Here is a 21,206-nt window from a genome sequence, read left to right as displayed (position 1 = left end):
GAATATTAACTGATATATATAAAAAAATGTCCGATAAATGCGACCTAATCTTCCAAGTGGCAAATCGCGTGACATTCATCATATTATTACATGTATCAGACTATACCAGATACCAGTTCAACAAAAAAAGACTATACCAGATATCAGCAATATTTCAGGATATCAGCTAGACAGCTATATATGTGTGTGTGTATATAATATATATATATACGAGTTTGCAATAATATTATATTCGCAACATTAAGACTAAGAGTTCATTGAAGCACATAACCCCTTTGATTGCAAAAAGGAAAGATGGTAAGGAAATTGAGTCATGCAAACTAACAATGTAAATCTTTCCCGAGAAGATACAAATAATTCTTGTTACCAACGTGTCCAGAATACCAAAAGATTAAATTCTCAATACTTGACCTTTTCTTAATCTGTTAAAACCCGAATCTTAATCTTGTTTTTGTGCAAGTAAAATGGCAAAGTGGAAATCTGAGAGATAAGTAGGTTATGGAAGAAAACTAACAGATGCAAGATAACAAGCACTAATTCTATAATCATGTAGATAGAGTACAACTACTACTATAAGTTAATTAACTAACAATCTCTGAACAGCAGATCTTATGATTATGTACCTTCCAAACAAAAAGGTGAAGGCAAAGAATATAATTGCCGAGCTTGAGGCTGCCTGCTTCAGGTGTTCAATTCAACTCTGTACACTGGAAGTTGGAACTGCCTCAAATACTCGCTATCTTCTCTTTGAAAATACTGAACGCCAGATGATAAGGCATCAATTGAAGAACGAAGTTTGAATTGAAACTGCGCATGAACTATTGCAGCACATAATAGAGAAGACTAGTTCACCGAAGGAACATCAAACCAGAGGGAGAATGAGCGAGTTAACCACAAGACATTTCCATCCAATATTCACGTGGAGTTAGAAACAGAACCGGAATCCCCCTTGTCACACTGTCCAACTGTTAATCTAAGAGAATCATCGTTTGTTTGGTTAACTCTGCAGCAAAGCCGTCTTGGTACCTAAGCAAGAACATGCAAAGATAGCTTTAGAATCGACAGTACTTACATTGTTTCACTTAGTCTTCTGTGAAATCTACTGGATATTCATAAACTTATCCTTTGGTGATATCTTTTTAAGGGCAAATAGATAAAGCGTTGGTGGGGAAATTGACATATTTAAAACGACAAAGATACAGACCCTATTTTGCCAAATTCACATGGACTAAAGGTGAGTTGGTTCATATGATAACACTTACAAAGAACCACGGAAGTACAGACGAAGAAGTAAAGTTTTGCAAAGTTCACTGGATAGTTGGGCGGGTCTTAGTGACAAGCTTAGCTCAAATTGAAACGAAAATAATTCATGTCATAATAAAAATAGAGTAATGGGAATAAAGTCCATACCAGATGCCATTTCCTGCTCAGTGGATAGCCTACTACACTAATATTCTGCACATGATGCAGTGGAAGCTTTCGAGGAAAGCATAAAACTTTCCTCTTCAAATCGTCTCTCCCCTTAGCCCGTCCATAAGAACCCAGAGTTGCATTTCCATCTTTCTGCACATCCTTCAAGAAGAAGAGTACTCTCCTCTTGCACAAGGCTTTGTGAGAATCTCTTGTATCAAAATCAAACTCATTCCTGTGCCTAAGTCTGTTCCAAGCAGTATATGTCTGCTCAGACCGCTCTAACTCTCGAGGAAGCACAATATTCGGAAACACTTGAACCACATAACCCAACGACACAGAGAATGTTAACCGCCTTTTATGATCATAACAAATAGACCTCTGTAAAAAACTCTTGGGATCGGTTTTCATTGCCTTAGTGAAAAGTTTAAGACCATCTAAAGTATTCAAACCAGGATAGAAAGGATCAACAGCCTCAACATGATGAATCGACACAAAAGGAGCTATCGGATGAGCAGATAAAAGGCCATGAGCATTACCCCTAATATCCCACTGTCCAAAAGAAACCAAAAGTTCTAAAATTTAGTTCTTCAATTACATGCCTAATTTTTCACATACATTATCTATAACAAGAACTATTTCATTTAAAAGCGAAGTAAATCGATATTTGCAAACATAAATTATTACTTCAAATTGACAAATTTATCCTGGGTTATCACCATATATTTGAAAATCATGAAAGCAAGCAGAAAATCACCTGATGAAATCCATGTTCTCTGGTTAAGGGAACCCCAAGTTCAGAGATACAAGCATGAAGACGATCATCGCTCCCGTAAAGCTTAGGGTAACGTTCAAGACAATCATCTTGAATCTTAGAGATAGCTTCTGCAAGTGGGTAACTAATAGCAATCCCTCCACCACCAAAAGCCATTGAATGACTAAAATAGGTATTAGCAGAATGACTCTCAGAAGGACTACCAATATAAACCATCTCTGATGAATCATATTTACTAAGAACAGAAACAAGATTATCAGGATTAAATATTGTATCATCATCACCCATAACAAACCATCTAACATTTGGTAATCCAAGACGAAAACATTCAGTAACAATCCTTGAGATCCGAAGACCTGATGGATGACCAAGAGGGTTAGTATATCTAAACCTAGAAATGTCTTCTGATACCATGATCTCTGGTAATGATTTATCTTCATCTACTTTCTCTTCTAACCAAACATGACCTCGCATGTCATTTGGTCGCCACCATAACCTAACAAATTCTTTCCGTTTCTTCCATAGTTGAGATGAACCAGCGATTCCAAAAACAATGTGTTTCAAAGAGAGGTCTTCCTGTGTGTTTGTTGTGGTGGCGTTGGCGTTGGTATTAGGTTTAGAGGGAGAATCAGGATTAGATGAGAGAGAAGAAGAAGAAGAAGTAGAAGAGTGATGCTTATGATGATGATGATTCCAAGGGAGAGAATTAGGGCTTCCTTCCCAGTGCTTAAATCGATTCCAACAATTAGTAGTTGTTCCAGAGAAAACAAGAGATAACCAAGCGGTTGTGGATATGAGAAGTGCTAGTACGGCAATGACAGCGGTTCCGGTTCGGCTATGACGCCATGGACGATTTCGAGACCGATTCAGGGTAGATGATTTTTTGTGAGTACTATTAGGGGTTGTGTTAATAATGTCATCGGGAATCATATTTTTCATCCCTACAAACGATCATTTCCTTCCACCGCCACCACCACCACCAATCAGCCGCCGTAAATGGTAGCGGGAAATGGAGAAGGAAGAGAACCAAATTAGAATGATAGAGAGAGAGATTGATTAGTGATGAAGAAAGGTTTAGGTTACTTTTGAATCGAGTTGAGTTAGGGGAGAGATGAGTTAGAGAAAGAGGAAGATTTGTTTGTGCCTGAAAAAGTTAGAGAGAGAGAGAGAGAGAGAGATGGGGCGGGGTGGGGGATGAAGGAAGGCTGGATGTGGCAATATCGATTCTGTTTTTTCAAATTTGAAGGCGAATTTGCCGCAAAGGGAACAACACCCTTACTCATTTCTTTTCTGTCTCTCTCTCTAAAATGAGATTTCGTTTTTTGGGTCACTTTCAAAATGTTCCAACGGGAATATAACGACGCGTGTGATATTTTCTTTAAAATATATTTTCCATTAAAGAAAGGGTTATTTTCCTAATGGCCCCCTACTTTGTGACCAGCTTCCCCCCTGACCCCCTACTTTACGAGAAATACCCATATGGCCCCCTTCCGTTATAACACCGTCACTCTCTCTCCTCCATCATGTTTTCTCTCTCTGCCAAGTCACGCCACATCATCTATTACGCCACCTCATCACCTTCTCCGGCAGAGGTCACCGACCGGTCAAATTTCCGGCCGGCGACCTTCAAACTTAAAAAAAAATTTTTTTTTTTTTCTCTCTTCCCCTCTCTCTCTAAAACTACTCCGGCCAAGGGAGACCTTCGCTGGAGTGGTCTGTTCTTGAAGAACAGACCGAGATGTGTTCGTGAAGAACAGACCAGGCCTGTTCAGTGAAGAACAGACCAGGCCTGTTCAGTGAAGAACAGACCAGGCCTGTTCAGTGAAGAACAGGCCAGGTCTGTTCTTCGGCGAAGGTCTCTCTTCGCCGGAGTAGTTTTAGAGAGAGGAAGAGAGAAAAAGAAAATTTAGTTTGAATGTCGCCGACCGAAAATTTGGCCGACCGGCGACCTCTGCTGGAGAAGGTGATGAGGTGGCGTAACAGATGATGTGGCGTGACTTGACAGAGAGAGAAAACATGATGGAGGAGAGAGAGTGACGGTGTTATAATGGAAGGGGGTCATATGGGTATTTCTCGTAAAGTAGGGGGCCAGACGGGAAGCTGGTCACAAAGTAGGGAGCCATTAGGAAAATAGATAATAAAATGCTATTACTAATTACAATATCATATCTTTCAACAAAAAAAAAATTACAATATATCGTATAAATAAAATTATAAAATAAGGGTTTTTGTTTATTAAGTAGTGCGAAATGTCCACTTTTTAGAACATGCACTTTCAGTTAGGGAAAGGCTAAAGGCTCCCCTTGGAATTGTATTTACGTCCTAGAAAAGAGATTAATTCTATTCAATTTCGTTTGGCCTCCGACAACCGTAGGTGTCCTTTCCGGATTGACTAATCTGAGAGCTAAAACAAGACTTCAGACACGAATTAGTCCTAGAGGCAACACAAGATCTCAGAATGGTTTGAGTCCAAAACTACTAGAATTTTCATATAATTTTAGTTTTTTTTTTCTTCTCTTCTTTTATTTCATTCTCTTTTTCTTCATAAAACCCATCATCTATGATAATATCATCGAGGTAGAGAGATAAAATACTTCTAGAGTGAGAGAGAGAGGGGTAGAAGAGATATCATGAAAGAAGAAGAAGAAATCAGAAGTCTAAGACTGGTTGTTGGGTGTGATTAGTGGTGGTGTTGGTGTTCGGATCTGGTGATGTGTTAAGTGGTGTTTAGTGGCGGTGGCGGTGGTGGCGGATTCTGTGATTCGGTGGTGGTGGTGGTGGTGTGGCTAACGAAAGAAGATGGATGTGTTTAATGGTGACGGTGGTGGATCCGTCTTTCAGTGGTGGTGGTTGTGGTGTGGAGAAATGGAAAAGAGGGTTGTGTTTAATGGTAGCGGTGGTGGGTTATGTGGTGGTTGTGTGGTCTGTGGTGTTTTGGTGGTGGTGTATTTTAGTGGTGGGTTCTGTGGCGATGGTGGTGGTGCGGAGAGAGGTAGAAGAGGGAGATAATTCAGTTTTTTTATATAACTAGAATAATATAGTTGGCGGCTCTTCAGTGGTGGCGACGACTTTCCGGTAATGGCAGCGGTGGTTCTCTCGGCTGGTGCACTATTAGTCTTTGTTCAATAATATTGTCGACTTTAGGGTCTTTTCGTTCTCGATCTTAAGGATCTTTTCATTTTTCGGCCTTTCGGGTCTTTTCATTGAGTCTGTGTCTTGTCAATTTCTTTCTCTTCATGAGGCACTTTACGTTCGAAAGTTCCGTGTAGAACTTTACTTATGTAACTCTCATGTAGTTCTCAAAGGAATAAGAATTATCTTACCATGTAATGTTGTGGATCGATTTCACTTATGAATGTAATTGTGGTTTCACTAAAAAAAAAAGACTGGTTTGATGAGTCTAAAACTACTTAAATTTTCATTCAATTTTAGGTATTCTTTCTCCTCCATTCTTCCATTTCGTTATGTTGTTCTTCACACAACCCATCATCTATGATAATGTCATCGAGTTAAAGAGATAAAAGAGTCCTAGAGTGAGAAAGAGGGATATATAAAAGAGAAATCAGACAAGAAATCATGGAAGAAGAAGAAATCAGACAATAAATCATGGAAGAAGAAGAAATCAAAAGTATGAGAGAAGACACGAAGAAGAAAAAAAACGAGCATAAAGGTGTCCCACTTCAAAAACTACTTCAAACTAGAAAAAAAGGGAAGAAAAAGAAAAGTAATAAATCGGATGAAATCGAAGAGACGAGAAAAGACATGTAGAAGAAAAAATTAGGACAGAAAAGGGGGAAGGGGTGTTCGTTGTGCCTTTTCTAAATACATATGAGTCGCAGATAACAATTTTTGCGAGGCACCTTTAGTTGGACCTTTTCAATTCTTACCAATACTTTTTTACATTGGCCAATCAAACTCTGAGCGCAAAGAAATAAAACTTGATTAGAAGAAATTTACCAGAAACGCACGTGAAGCCTAATAGTTTATTCAATTTGGTGCAATACAATGTCTCTCCACTTCTTCTTGATATATACTACAAGAGTCATTACAATAAATTGATACATCAGGAAAAGATAATACAAAGATACATCAAGATTCACGAATTGAATAAGCACTATGACCTCTGACTTATGACATCATGAGCCCTTAAAGACCATACATCATCCCTTGAAGGCCATATATCAACCCTGAAAAGCTATCCTAATGGGCCTAAAGCCCATCTAATCTACCTTTACTTTATTTGTATCCAAATTCGGTAAATTCTAGATTTCTACTTCCACGAAATTGAACATGTGATCTCCGTTTCGCGGAGCGGGTGCCCGACTACTACACGAAGAGGTGGTGGATTTCTCCACTTAAAGTATATGGTTCGAATTTTAATCCAAGTTCGGTTAAAAATCCGCTTAAATTTTACGGTAGTATATGTAGTTGTATAAGTTGTAAGATCCATTTTTATGTATTTGAAAAGAAAAATTGAATTTGCAGTAATGTTGATTGTCATAGAAACTTAAGAGCAACTCTAACCCGGGACGACTCAAACCCAAAAAGTCAAAATTTTGGGTTGGGTGGCTCACTCCAACCCGAGTCGGAGGGGGCTGAGCTGAGCCTCCGTACTAGCTTTCCCTTTCAACCGACCCAATAATTTGGGCCAACTGAAGGGTGATCACATGACCGTTGCAACGATTATGTGACCATTTTCATCTTGGTTGTTAGATCACAACCAATGGTCCAATTTTATACATTTATTTTTAAAAATATATATATATTATCTTTTATTTTTACAAAAATGATTTACTTTTCTTTTAAACGGTGATAATTACTTTAATTAGTTTTACTTAACACATTAATAATTAAATTTAAAACTAATTAAAGTTTTAATTAAAACATTAATATAATTAAAATATTAAGTAATTATAATCTAACAAAAACTAACACATTAATAATTAAAATACATCCCACCAACGTGTCGGTCTCCGAATAATTCCGCCTCCCCCTTTTGAAAAAAATATTATTTCGAAAATAGTTCAAAACATGTGTTTCGCACATACACAAGATCACTCACGTTTTTCGAACACTCACAAAAAATCCATACACGTGTTTCTTACATACACAAATTTTATGTCTCAAGAGAAGCTAAGGTTGGAACGGATTCTTGAGGCTGAATATTTTGAATTGAAAAAATAATTTTTTAAATCAAAATCATGTTGAAGTTGGAAATATTGCTCTTATAATCCAGATGTATATATACAGGTGTGTCAGTGTGTGTATGTGGTACACTCCTTTTCATTTCACTTTTTAGTTGGGAAAGCTGTGTGGTCTTTTAAAGAAAACAAGTTTTTTTTATTTTATTCAGGAAACAAGTTGGTATTTCAACAAAAAAAAAAAAAAAAGGAAACAAGTTGGTGACTGACTGATAAGAAAACAAGTTTTAGAGAAAACAAGTTGGTGACTGACTGATAAGAAATCGTGTATATTTTGGTAAGAATTGGTTTGGTCCACTTTTTATGGGATAGAATACCATAAGACCTTGTTTGGGAGGTTATGCAAATCGTTTGTCTACCGATCCGTTTCAGCATGGTACTCAACCATCCCCACATGTTTTCCTATTAAAAAAAATGTAATTAGTCATTAACAAATTTCATATTTAAATTTATATATAATTATATATAAATGATTGAAAATAAAGTCTTCTTCGTCGGGGTAGAGCTAGAATTGCAAGAGACATATGCGATTGTATACTAACTTGCTTGTGTTTCACACTATTAAAAATCATGTTTGCTTGAGGCATTTGTTTCTCTCTCATTTTTTTTTTGTCGACAATGGTCTTCAAAAAAAAAAGAAAAACAAACACAATGGACTTCAAAAAAAAGAAAAACAAACACAATGGACTCCGATTACATGTGTGTGATTGGGCCACAATAGTACTGAAGGGAAACTAGGCCCCCTCCATCTCCAAAAATTTCTTTTTGGGGGCGTGCCCACTACTGACTTCATTTTCCCCGTCCATGTTAAAAAAGCAAGTAGCACTTACAAGTGCCATGATAGAAATCGTAAGTAGGTTGTACTGGTGAGTGACTAGAGCCCCCGTGACCAAAATGCTATTGGCACCTAATAGGAGATTGACTACACCCCAAACACCTGGATATAAAGGATACAGATCGATCTGTCCGAGGTGCAAAACAAGGGATGGGACTAAAACCAGTCCGATTGTTCGGACGCCTAAGAGAACGCAGAAGATAAGAAGAGGAAGAAAAGGAAAAATAAGGCAAAGGGGTGTCGGCCGCCTGAATGTCTAACCTAGGCTGTACCCGACGTTAGTAGACACTTGACGCGAATAACAATTACATACGATGCCTTTAGCCAGACCCTTTGTATGGTTCACTTTGCTGCCTTCTATCAAAGAGAGATAGGATAGCTCCACAGGGGCTAAGGAAAATGAGGAGGTCCCAACCATCTGGAAGCAACAAGACCTGATCCCCATCTATAAACTACTTTACCATCATTTAGAAATAAACTTGTTACTGCCACAAAAAGGGAAAATAATAAAAATGATTATTACTGAAAAAATGGATGGTGTAATGGTCTATAGGCTATGGGGTGCCTTTAAGAGCAAGTCCAATCTTGAGAAATTTAGGTTTAGACTCAGTTCATTTTTACTATAATTAAATGAAAGGATTCTACAAAAAAAAAAAAAAAAATTCAACTCTAACCATTAAAGGCTTAGGATTAAAATATGTGTGTATGTGCAAGACACATGTGTGTGTGTTTTTGTGCACGTGTGAAATACGTGTATGAACTTTTTATATATGTAAGTTTCAAATAAGAATCGACAAGTAGAACATCTTCTTGTGTATATGACACTCGTGGAGCTTTTTTGGTGGTAATCGAGTCATAAGCATCGTCACACGTTTCGTGGAGAATTTTTGACATGTGTGGTGATGTTTGCTCGGTGGTATAATCATTCCCTAATTCAACTCTAACTATTAGAGCTTTAAAATATTTGTGTATATGTAGACCTGTGTGCGGTATTTTGTGCGTGTGCGAAAAACGCGTGTGATCTTGTGCATGTGCAAAACCGTGTGTGAACTTTTTTCATATGTGAGTTTCAAATAAGAATCAACAAGTAAAACATCTTCTCCTTGTGAATATGGCACCCACAAATCTTTTTTGGTGGTAATCGAGTCATAAGAATCATCACTCGTTTCATCGGGAGGTTTCTAACATGTGTGGCGATGTTTGATTGGTGGTATTAATATTTCCTAATTCACATACGGGAAATTAGGAGACATCATTTCCATAAATCTTATGGCAGACATTTATTGCATATCTTGAGGATCAATTTCAATGATATTTCGGTGGAAGGAGATTTTGAGGCAAATTATACGAGGAAATAAACAACAACGAGGGGAATGAAAAAAGAAGTGTAAGAGAATGGAACAAAATGAGAGAAAATTAAAAGAAATGGATGAAATGATTGTATTGTAGAGTGTACACGGATTTATTTCCTATTTATAGGGAACCAACCTAAAATTGGATCGGTGGATCCAATGTCCAATTTGACCAAATATGACTGTCAGACTTGATCCAACGGTTATTTTTTTGTCTTCCCAGCTGAGTTGGATTTGATCCAAGTCAGCTGGGACCCAACATATGACCGTAGTCAACTATCGAAAACTGCAGGCGCCTCCCATCGAATTGACCAGTCCAACAGGTTTCAGACTGGTCCAGCCGAGACCACGTTATAGGCTTAAACTGGTCAGTCCGGGATCTCGCTTAAGGTCTCAGACTGACTAGTGACTAGTCCGAGGGACAAGACCGAGGGTTTTTTCATTCCCAAATCTCAAAAAACTAGGTTCCTTCATCTAGGACTTCTTCATCCCCAAATTTTTGATACTTTTTCATCCCAAATCTAGGATCTCTTCGTCTTAACAAAACTTAGAGACGAAGGCGCCTATAGACGCCCTGGTATATTCTTTTCAGATATAACGGTTAAAAGAAATATGGGAAAAAACACCAAACCAATATGAAATAAAACGGGCCGTTTTATTCATAAACCCTAACACTACTACACTAGTATTTGGAACTGGAAGGAAAAGGGTTTAAGTAAATTCAATTGAAGAAGACCAGCTTTTTCGCGCGCGCCATGGCTAACGACCTCAGCTACGAAAAGCTCGCTGAGTTCGAGCTTCGTCTTCTTCGTTGTTCCCTTTCACCACCAACCAATACTTCTCAACCAACAACAACAAAAACAAGTAGTGAATCAATAAAGGAGAAAACTTTACATGAATTGATAGAAGAAACCCTAAGTTTGATCGAAAATGGATATTATTCTCAAGCTCTATCATCCGATGCTGTTCGTTTGGTTTTCGGTTTTGCTGATTCATTTCTGTATCAGAACTCTATTGACTGTGCTGATAGATTTTATAAACAAGTGGAAGAGAGTATCGAGTCATTTCTCTCACTTGAAGAAGAAGAACAGAATGGTTCATGCTGGTTTTCTAGGGCTTTTCTTCTTATGTGCATTGGTGTTGCTGCTTTTCTTGCATTTACACAAATTAATGTCACTGGGTTAGTATTAATTGTCTAGTTTATTATTTGTAAATCCTTATTTTACATTTTGTTACTGTATTTGAACTGAAATTCATACATTTTCTTTAGAAAGTTTTGAACTTTATAGTTTCATAAAATGAATATAGTCTCATAAAGATGCTGGTTTTTACCAAGGGGAGGATCCCATTTTTCTAACACTCTTTCATTATCCAGACCTTTCGAGGACTTCCCTTCTATCCCTTTGCCAATTTCAATGTTGAAAGAAGATAAATCCATCAAAAGTGGAAAAGAGTGGGATATGTGGGCTCGGAATCAGCTCATGTTCACTGGTTCTGATTTGCTTGGCAAATTTTCAATTGTACAGGTATGTAAAAGTTAGTACCTTTCAGATTACAATTTGACTTGTATTTCCGCAAGAATGGTGCCCGTTCTCGTGCTGTATTCTTGCTGGCTTTCGTAGTCCGTAGGTGTCCATACACTTGTAGGAATCATGGAAGATGAATTCTTCAGATAGAGGGTAATTTCGATTTTATACTAGGTCGTGTCGTGTTTTAAGTTCTTCAAGTACATTATTTTGATAGAAATGCATTTTCTGGTTTAGTACATAGTGTATGCGAAAATGTTGCTGACAAAGATCAAAGACTTGTCCCCGGAGAGGAAGGATTCTTCTTCTGGTGGAACTAGAAGCATTTCATGGTGGTTGTCAAGAGTTATTCTCCTTCAGCAGAGGATCTTGGATGAGAGATCATCTTCTCTGTTCGATTCCTTACAAGTGTTGATGCGTGAAACACTAAATACCTTTGGGAAATTGGAGAGTATAACAAGTTATTGGGGTAATATGTTGCATGATGGAGAAGCTTTAACAGTTCTCTGTGCAGCTCACTTGCATGCTGGAATTGTAGAATATACATATAGTCGAGTCGATCCTTCCAGGTAAGTTATGAATTTAAGGTGTGATTACAATTTGTTGATGAAAGTTGATTGACGTGTAGCATACTTTTCCTTGAGGCCCATCTCATTATAGACGAATTTTAGGTTTGTAGGTTATCTATCTTCTTGAGACTCTATAAGCTATATGTAAATACTTTAACTGAAAGCATATCAACTGTAAAATTGGCTATACTGTTTGCAATAGAATCCGTTTATATTCATGTCTGTAATGCTGATTGTATTTGTTCTGTACTCTGGTCATGCTATAAGAATCTGATTGATTGTGACATCATATTGGTTTGAGGCATTTACGGATCGGATATACATCGCTTGTCGTGTCTATTGAGTGAGATACACCCAGAGATACTCTTTTGTCTTAATATCTGCTATTTGATTGAAATAACAAAGAATACTAGAGTATTCTTCCATGTCAATCTTGTCTTAGTTAAAATTCAACTTATTCCTTAGGCAACACTTCAAATCTGCCGAAGAATCATCTGGGATGCAGCTCTCTGTTACAGGCATTCTTGGCTTTCGAACTGTACATCAGGTTGAAGCAAAGGCCCAGATGGTGCTCGTTTCGAGCTCAAATACGTCTGGAACTGGGAAGACAGTGAGCTCTGATCTCCAGAGAGATGTTTCTAGTTCTGACGAGGATAAATTAGGTTCACATTCTTCTGACGTCTTTGGGGCTTCCGACGTATTGATTACCCCTAAGTTACTAGAGCATGAGAAAGTTTCTGGACATGGTGCAAATAGCACTCAAACTGATGGGACCGCCGCAATTCCTTTGGGAGCAATTCAGCAAGCAGTGGTCCTGGCACAGTGCCTTCTCATTGAGAAGAGCACTGCATATGGTGAAATGCAAAGTAAGTGCTTTATCTTTTGAGACAGCTACTTGTCTGCAGTTATTTCTTCTTTTTAAGTGTTGGTATATCATACAGTAATGGGTACACGAGAGTAAAATGGAACAACCTAGACACTTTGCACCCTTTCTAGTTCTAAAAAAAATTATGTATTGAAAATTTTCATCTTCCAAATAAATAGAGATGCATTCTTTATTTTCACTCATTTGTCTAGGGGTGATGCGCTCTAAAAAACTCTCTAATGTGACAAGGTCCATAGGATTAGCTCATGAGGTCATTCAGTTTCACTTTCACAGTATATTATGGTGATCTAAATATGTTCCTTGTACATTTTCGTGGAAGATGGACCTTTTGTGATTTTCACTATGTATCCTTTGTTTGACTTGTATAACTTGGATTTGTATTTCAGAATGGGATATGGCTCCTTACATTGAGGCTGTTGATGCTCAACCGTTTAATTACTATATCGTAAGTAACTAATTTTACTGGAATTAGATGCTTTCTTACTACATGTTCTAATATTTCATAAGAGGTGGTAATGTTTCTTCTCCCTCTCTCTAGAGGGGTAGAGAGAGGGAATGAATTGTACACGTATTTGGGAGAGTAGATATATCCCATCACATTTGAATTTTGGTGGTCTAGTTAGTGAGTGATCCAGTAGGTTTCAGAGATTCATTTTTTCCATGTAGAGAAATGATATGAAGAGTGCAACATTCCATCTGACGAGGGACTGTTCAAGTAGTCATTGACACATTTCTTGTCAAGGTCATCCCCATTTGCTTCTACCGCTTTAATCATTCCCCTTGAATTCTTGGATGTGTTTTGTTTTAATTTTATATAACAGTATGTATTCGAAATGTGTTTTCTACATGCTAAATGGTGAGATCTATCGAACAAACCAAATGGAGGGGATGCCACAGACTTAGAAAATCCATTTGGTTCTACACTTCTGCTACCTTAATTTGCTTAGGAGATTCCTCCCAGTGCTATCTCAATTGGATCTGCAGTCTCCAAGAGAGGCCCTGAAGAGCATTCATGAAAAATTTATTTTCAAATTGTCTTTAAAATTGAGATTGGTAATGTGAACATTTCTTTCTCTTAGATACGGTGTTTCTGTGACATCTTACGCGTTCGATGGGAGTCTACTCGTAGTCGCACAAAGGAGCGCGCTTTGATGATGATGGACAAACTGGTAAGCATTTGTTTTGTTATGTAGTTTCTATGGATGTGATCTTGAGGAGTCAGTTTTTGAAACATTTTTTTTAGGCCACAAGCTTGTGCAGGTCCCTCTTTTTCTGTTTGTCCTAAACTTCTAAAGTTTTTATTCTTATTCCCTTGTGGCCGTTGATTGCAAATCTTTTGCCAATTTATTTAGATTGTAGCTCATGAATCCGTATACTAATTACTGCACTTCTACAACTACTCTACTGCTTTTATTAGTTCTCATCAACTTTATGGTTCGCGTTTCAACATATTTCAGGTTCAGGGTTTCTATGAACCTTCTCCCGGACCAGCAGAAAGAATTCAGTTTTCTTATGAAGTTTATGTCCCTACTATTCCAGCACTTCGGAAGTATGTCTGTTACTTTGAGAGTCATTTTACCTACATCATTAACACTTCACCCGAAGTTTTCGTTTTCTCTTTGTGCCCCTGTTAAGTTCTTTCAAACTCACAAATACATAGAGTTCGTAGATCTATATGGATTTTAATGAACAAATGAACTTTTTGGACTGTAGAAACCAATAAGAACAGGTGTTCTATTATTGAAGATCTGGAGTCATTGAATTATCTAACATTCCTTTTCGTGGCTTTCAGAGAATACGGCGAGCTTTTGGTTAGTTGTGGTATGATAGGGGAAGCACTGAAGATTTTTGAGGATCTGGAATTATGGGATAACCTAATCTATTGTTACCGGTATCTGAACTCTCAATGCCTAAACTGATTGGATATATTCATCTATTACATCATATTTTTCATGCTCTGAGGCAATCAAATTCCATGTGGGCAGCATATTGGAGAAGAAGGCAGCAGCGGTTGAACTTATCAAGGCACGGCTAGGCGAAGTACCCAACGATCCAAGGTTATGGTAAGCATAGCTTGAGGACCTGAAATATGTAAATGGAATACAATTTCACATTTCAAGCACATCATAATTGGTATCAAATTTGTCAACTAAAAAAAGGTTGTTAGTGGCTTATGTTGTGGACAAGTTGAAGGGTCATCCACTGATAAAGTTCCATCTTGTGAGTATTTTACTTGACTTTCTTCCCAGGTGTTCCTTGGGTGATGTTACAAATAATGACGAGCACTACGAGAAAGCATTGGAAGTTTCAAATAATAGGTCTGCTCGTGCTAAGGTGATTCAGTTTCTGTAGAACCAACATGGCTTTCTGGGTTTGTAATGCCAAAATCTGTGCATTTTTTATGTTTTCCAACGGTGGTTTTACTCACTTTTACCAAGTACTGGAAAAAGCTTGGAGGCGACCCAATGGCCGATTTCGATCAGCCCTTGGATCATAGCTAAGCCAGTGCCACAGGCTAAATGACCTAACAGATAAGCAGAACAGTTAACAAGATGTTTGGTAATGAAGGTGTCACAATGCAAGGACAAAATTCAGCTCAAGTAGAGTCTGGTTATAATGGTATCAATTGTTTACTCATTTGTGTTTCTTGATTACAGCGATCTCTTGCTCGTAGTGCGTACAATAAGGGTGACTATGAGAAATCTAAAGCTCTTTGGTACTGATCCTCTTAACTAATATAAGAGCTAGTCTATATTTGTTTCCTGGTCAGAATTTTGAAAGATTACTCATCTTTTACACTCCAGGGAATCCGCAATGGCGTTGAATTCTATGTATCCTGATGGTTGGTTTGCACTTGGAGCTGCTGCTTTGAAGGTAACCCATGTCTACATTTTTCAGCATCTCTAGTTATTAGATTTCTAGGTAGTACTGCACTACAATCTAGAGAAAAAGTTTGTAGAATAAGCTTACAGTAGCTGTTAATGAACTTCGAAGTATCTTGACGACTTGACATCCTTTTCATAGCTCTTCTTCTCTTGTTGCTATTTCCCAAAGTTTGCCACTTCGCAAATTTAATGGTGTAACATCAAAGGATTCCTTCATGATCAAGTAGTAACTTAATATCTGTTAGCGCATAAGTTTATTGCCCGTAACTTCGTATTTTGTTAATTTTATCCATAAGTTCTCAGATATCCGTAGTCGGTACCCAAGACCTGTTTGGTAGAACCACGTCTTCCTTTGTGAACCTTCACTAACAATCATTTATGGTTGGTGTAATGTGAAGAAGTTAGGAATATATTTTTTTAATAGGACAGTGCGACACCAGTTGTACTCACTGGACTAGGATTTATGTTTGGTGTTACATTAAAACATATTTTACAAAGAAGATCACCCCTAAAACTATTTTTCTTGAAAAGAACAATATGACAGACTGATGGATGAGGAAATGTGTCTGTTTAATGTTTCTGTCTGGGTAAGTTTATTTTCTTACCTTGCTGAAATTTTATGGTTACGGAACATTGGAACATGTGGAACTTGGGAAAGCAATTTTCATAAAAAAGAACTGAAACTTGATTTTTGGATTTTGGCTTTTGCCTTTTGCTGGAACTCAACTGATCTCAGATCCCATACTTTTACTGGTGCTGATTTTGGCAAAAGACTCTTCCTGTATGAATCATACGGACATGTCAAATCCAGGTTTTCATTAATTGCACTTCCTATGTCTGATGGAAGTTGTTATGAAAACCACTGCGAGCGCGTGTCAACGCAATTACACGAGTTTTAGTATTGAGTGGAACATTATTAAAGAAATGTGGAAAAGTATTTAATTGCAATCTACACTTTTTTCAGGAATTGGATGAATAATATCTCGTGAAACTTAGAAAATTCGTTTTGACATATATATATATACGCGTTTGGAATGTGTGCAGGCTCGGGATATTGAGAAAGCACTAGATGGGTTTTCTCGTGCCGTTCAGCTTGACCCTGATAATGGAGAAGCTTGGAATAATATTGCTTGCTTGTATGCTAATGCTTTTCAACAACACCTTTCTCTCTTCATTCCTTTCTAAAAATTGTTTGATTAATATAATTACAGTACTATAAATTTTGTAAGTTCATATTAAGATATTGACAATTATCGCACCTTTCAGGCATATGCTCAAGAAAAAGAACAAGGAGTCCTTCGTTGCATTTAAGGAAGCACTTAAGTTCAAGTATTGTCCCACCCTAGATCTTCTTCAATCCATTATAGTTTGTCTTCTCTTTTCCAAATTTCATTAATCATCGGACTTGAATCATGACTGTGTGATCAGGCGGAACAGCTGGCAGTTGTGGGAGAATTTCAGTCAAGTTGCTTTAGAAGTTGGAAATATCAGACAGGTGGGAAATATTCTCAGCTGCAGTAACTTGGTTTGCTTTAAAAGGACAAAACTTTGTTTTGTAGAGCAGCTACTAGTACATTAACTATATTTCACTGTTATATACTTATATGGCTACAGAATGGGATTCCAACTTCCAATCATTTGAAGTTTCATCTCTATATTATATTTGTTAACAAATAGACTTTGTAAGAGGTTGATTTTAAGAGGCACTTTTGATTATAGGCATTGGAAGCGACAAAGATGGTGCTAGATCTGTCAAACAATAAAAGGGTGGATGCCGAGTTGCTGGAGAAAGTAATGGTGGAAGCCGAATCACAAATTTCAACACTTCCTCAGCTTTCTTCTGTTGGAGGTGGTAATTCTAGTCGTACCAGTCTAGCTGATTCTGATGACACTTCTCGGTATTCTTTGGATGGCTCGAGAAACCCGGATGGTGGCATTACAAAGTCATTGGAAACTGATCACTTGGTTGAATTGCTTGGGAAAGTTCTTCAGCAGGTACCATATTCATGGACATAAAAATATTAAACCATAATACTTGGTTGACACAAATTTTTCTTCACAGACTAATTGACACATGTCATTCACTATTGTTTTTATCGTTTTCGACTTCAGAAATTTGAAGATGCAAATCCCCATAAAATGTAAATAATTGGTTAGATGCCTGCGTTGAATATTTGTGTCTAGAGAACTTGTATCAACCTAGCATCGTCCAACATTGAAAAAGTATGCTTGGGTTTTTTCTTCTACTTTCTGCACTGATCTTTCGAAATTGTACTAATCCTTCGGAATAATTTTGTTTCTATTTTGAAAATGTGTACTTTTGGGCCCAAATTGAATTATGTAATTCCTTCTTTAGATTGCTATAGCCTGTTCCTTTTTTGTGTTTCTCATTAATACCTCCCGATGTAGATTATTAAGGGTGGTGGTGGGGAGAGCATTTGGGGTTTATATGGAAGATGGCATAAAATCAAGGGAGACCTCACTATGAGTTCTGAAGCCTTTCTAAAGCAAGTTAGATCATATCAGGTATCTTCGTCAATCATCACTGATATAATCGTATAGATAATGTATTTAACCTTTTACCTGTGACCCCTAACATTTATTCTTTGACCTAACTACCTAAAAGCGCTTATGTCAAGAGTCTTTTTAGTTTACCAGTTTTTCTTTCTCATAGAACCGTAACTCATGCGTAATGAAGTGCTTCTAATACACTCAAATCTCCAGGGAGCTGATTTATGGAATAACAGAGATAGGTTTAAGAAATTCACAAATGCCTCTTTGCAATTGTGTGAGGTATATATGGAGATTTCTACATCCACTGGTAGCCGTCAAGAACTCAATAGGGCTGAAATGCACCTAAAGAACACAATTAAGCAGGTATGGCGTTCCGTCTGAATATCTTCATGTCATGATGCATATCATGCTTATGTATCTTTATCCGCTTAATTAGTTGAACCAATCTTCTTTGACGGATCAAAGTGCAGCCATCTGATTCCGTTGCTTCCAAAATAAAGCTATGAACTTTAGATTCTCCTTGTATCATTTTCCTTGAATAGCAACCCGCTGGAACTTGAATGTTTCTAAAAGCATCTTCTTTTTATAATTTGGTTGCCGTAACTAGATTTACATCACGACTTAGCTGATTTTGCTCAACCAATTTATTGTATTATTGCTGTTATTTTGATAAAAATTGTAAAATAACAGTTGATTTGTATAATTTTCAGGCTGTGAACTTCCCAGATACAGATGAGTTGAGGAATCTTCAGGCTTGTCTTGATGAAGTAAAGAAACGACTCCAAACCACTTCGATATCATCCAACGGGAGTACTTAGTAGAATTTTATGAATATTGTCTGACACATATAAGGTAAAACGTAACTAAGAATGTTGATCATTTACCCCCTAAATCAGGTTGTACTGAATCTTAGTTGAAATGGCCCTCTTTTGTTTCTCTTGGAACAGTTAAGCATGGAAACGTCGGGGTGCAGTGTGATCGACATTCACTAGTTATTGCCGAAACTTCATCACTGAGCAAGAATGAGCCCCTAATGTGTCTGACTGCCACTGATTTGGGACAATGAAAGAGAAGAGAACTCGTGAGGATCTCAGATGAGTCGAAATGAAAGAGGCGGCACACGAGCTTTAAGTGGAAGAATCAAGAGAGAATTCAAAGTTATAATTAGTATTTAATTTAGTTGACATGAAAAAGTGAGTTAATGTTGTACCAGAATAAAGATGGATTCTCTTGTTTATCAAAACTTAATTTTGCAGAAAATAAGACATTGTATGGTAAACTAGGGTTTTTTGTTGGCACTTGACGGTAAGATCTGCAAGCTTCAGCTCAGTTGGTAGTTTTAGATCAGCTCAAAGAGGGTGAGGATAAGAGGAGATAGGAGATAGGTTAACTCTCACCATTAGAGCATCTCCAATGCAAGACTTAAGAAAAACTCCAAAAATCTTATGTGTCAAGTTCGAAAAATGAATTTCTAAATGACCCTTTTCCTATTTGGCTATTGAGAGATACTCTATTGAAAAGCCTTCTCCAATGCAACACTCAAGAGAAACTCTAAAAACTTATATTTTAGTGCAAAATTAATTGATTTGTCTATGTGGTACTTAGAGATCCTCAACTGGACACTCTAAATTTAGAGTGTCTTCTTAAGGATCTCTAAAATAACTACCACCACCTCATTTCAGAGATCCAAGTTAAGTGTTCCATTGGAGATGGATTTGAAGAGAAACTCTAAAAAAAATCCTATGTGGCACTCTAAGATTTAGAGTTTGAGTCTTGCATTGGAGATGCTCTTAGATCTAATCCCTATCAAACTACAAACCAACAAACTGACGGCTAAACATATCTCCAGACCTCAATTCAGTGTAAGAGAAAAAAACATTTCGAAATCCATCAGTGTAACACAAAATTTAACCTTACTCTGAGAATCGTTCATAATAGAGCAAAAAACGTTTCCAACACCATTTAGTACATGCACCCGAAAATTGCTGTTAGTACTCGTGGGAGGAGTTTGACTAAGGTCAATCTTCGTTGACTCCAAACATCTGTTGGCACCCGAGTACAAAAGGTTTCGGGTCGACTGTGTGGAAATTCAAAGTAGACTTTCGAACACGGACCAGTCTTAAAGGTTTCGGATTGACCAATCCAAAAGCTTAGGGCAGGTCACGGGCTGGTCAATCCGAGACCAATCCAAAAAGATTTTTAATGGTAGTTTTAGATCAATTAGAGCATCTCCGATGCAAAGCACAAAAAAAATCTCTATTCGTCATATTTGTCGAGTTCCAGTTGAGATTCTCACTCCTAGGTGGCGAAAATGAAGATCCTTAATTCTTGTATGTCTCAATGCAAAACTCTAAACTTTTTTATTTTAGTTATGTGTCATGGTTATTTTTGTAAAAAAAAATAGTTAGTTATTCAAAAAAAAAAAAAAATATACAAAGATTGATTTCTATTAGTTGAAATTTAAAAATTGATGAGTTGGACAATTAGAGATATCTCAAGAGGACACTCTATTTCTGGAGTGTCCTCTTGGGGTATCTTTATTCCACCATCGACACATCATCTTTGAGTTCTTGATTGAGTTTTGCATTTTAGAGATGATGAAAAACTGAAAAGTTAAGCCCTCTCTCTCTCCATAACCGTTCTCATGAGAAGAATCAGAGAGTTTTCATTGCTTCTCCAGCGAAGGGTCTTCCCTTCGCCGGATTCCTTTATTTGTTTCTAATAAAGTGGTAAGGAAGGAACATTATTTGTAAATGCTTTTGCCCTAATTTCACTCTATTCTCTCTCTTTTCATCATGGTAGACATCATTAATCTTCTCGATTCTACTTCCTTGCCAATCTCTCGATGCCCTAATTTCTTATCAGTTTCCAGTCAGTGTGATCTGACTGATTCTATTTACCCTCAAAAGTCTGTTGAATCTAATGATTTAGATAAGGAAGAGAGTGATTGGAATTGGGATAGACGATTGAGGTTTCCAATTGTTCCAAAAGGTGGAATTTCTACCGGAAATAATGGTGACAGTGGTATTAAGGTTGTGGTTGGTCGGAAGAGTTTTGAGAAAAGTAAGAAATCTACTGCTTGTAAAACTTTGGGTGATATGTGAAGGATTGGGTGGAAAAGAAAGTTGCTTCTGGTGTTTCTGAGAAAGAATGCTTCCTCCCTACTCCAAAAATGGATCCTCCCCCTCCACTTAGTATCTAATTTTCATATAATGCAAGTGTAGGTTGTATCCCTACGGCGGTTTTTCCATGG

At 37.4% G+C, this 21,206-nt stretch overlaps 2 protein-coding genes across 4 annotated transcripts; one reads left to right on the top strand and one right to left on the bottom strand.

Moving 5' to 3' along the window:
• Positions 1 to 391: 391 nt before the first annotated feature.
• Positions 392 to 3,553, bottom strand: LOC147569245 (beta-1,3-n-acetylglucosaminyltransferase radical fringe protein, putative (DUF604)). Its single transcript, XM_086655712.1, has 3 exons — positions 2,168 to 3,553; positions 1,411 to 1,962; positions 392 to 1,026 (listed from the first exon to the last, which is right to left on the bottom strand). The coding sequence occupies exons 1-3, from the start codon at positions 3,122 to 3,124 to the stop codon at positions 916 to 918; spliced, it is 1,620 nt and encodes a 539-aa protein (XP_086511838.1). The 5' UTR covers positions 3,125 to 3,553; the 3' UTR covers positions 392 to 915.
• Positions 3,554 to 9,326: 5,773 nt separating this feature from the next.
• On the top strand, positions 9,327 to 19,232 carry LOC147569244 (Protein prenylyltransferase superfamily protein). 3 transcript variants are annotated; one of them, XM_086655711.1, is made up of 21 exons: positions 9,327 to 9,661; positions 10,099 to 10,753; positions 10,949 to 11,099; positions 11,337 to 11,668; positions 12,134 to 12,534; positions 12,941 to 12,999; positions 13,634 to 13,723; positions 14,012 to 14,103; positions 14,347 to 14,445; positions 14,540 to 14,617; positions 14,804 to 14,888; positions 15,212 to 15,270; positions 15,359 to 15,428; positions 16,484 to 16,575; positions 16,706 to 16,768; positions 16,868 to 16,934; positions 17,159 to 17,434; positions 17,849 to 17,965; positions 18,164 to 18,316; positions 18,664 to 18,805; positions 18,901 to 19,232. In XM_086655711.1, the coding sequence occupies exons 2-20, from the start codon at positions 10,329 to 10,331 to the stop codon at positions 18,769 to 18,771; spliced, it is 2,817 nt and encodes a 938-aa protein (XP_086511837.1). In that variant the 5' UTR covers positions 9,327 to 9,661; positions 10,099 to 10,328; the 3' UTR covers positions 18,772 to 18,805; positions 18,901 to 19,232. The 3 variants fall into 3 exon arrangements, with proteins under 3 accessions (XP_086511837.1, XP_086511835.1, XP_086511836.1); XM_086655709.1 differs by having other exon boundaries at positions 9,501 to 9,540; positions 9,904 to 10,753; XM_086655710.1 differs by having other exon boundaries at positions 9,511 to 9,723; positions 9,904 to 10,753.
• Positions 19,233 to 21,206: the final 1,974 nt, after the last annotated feature.

This window comes from Eschscholzia californica, unplaced genomic scaffold (genome assembly GCF_041429995.1).
Source record: "Eschscholzia californica isolate CP2 unplaced genomic scaffold, dmEscCali1.0.p SCAF_1, whole genome shotgun sequence".
Taxonomy (NCBI): domain Eukaryota; kingdom Viridiplantae; phylum Streptophyta; class Magnoliopsida; order Ranunculales; family Papaveraceae; genus Eschscholzia; species Eschscholzia californica.
The sequence above is the reverse complement of the archived record's forward strand: the minus strand, read 5'-3'. Positions and strand labels throughout refer to the sequence as shown.

What these genes read in the sequence shown, in the direction of transcription:
- LOC147569245 (XM_086655712.1), bottom strand. Translation starts at nt 3,124, where the DNA reads ATGAAAAATATGATTCCCGATGACATTATTAACACAACCCCTAATAGT. An exon ending in GAGAACATGGATTTCATCAG is followed by an intron (nt 1,963 to 2,167) that starts GTGATTTTCTGC and finishes TCTTTTGGACAG; the next exon opens with TGGGATATTAGGGGTAATGC. An exon ending in TGAGCAGGAAATGGCATCTG is followed by an intron (nt 1,027 to 1,410) that starts GTATGGACTTTA and finishes GTTCTTGCTTAG; the next exon opens with GTACCAAGACGGCTTTGCTG.
- LOC147569244 (XM_086655711.1), top strand. Translation starts at nt 10,329, where the DNA reads ATGGCTAACGACCTCAGCTACGAAAAGCTCGCTGAGTTCGAGCTTCGT. An exon ending in TGATGATGATGGACAAACTG is followed by an intron (nt 13,724 to 14,011) that starts GTAAGCATTTGT and finishes AACATATTTCAG; the next exon opens with GTTCAGGGTTTCTATGAACC. An exon ending in TTGGGAAAGTTCTTCAGCAG is followed by an intron (nt 17,435 to 17,848) that starts GTACCATATTCA and finishes CTCCCGATGTAG; the next exon opens with ATTATTAAGGGTGGTGGTGG.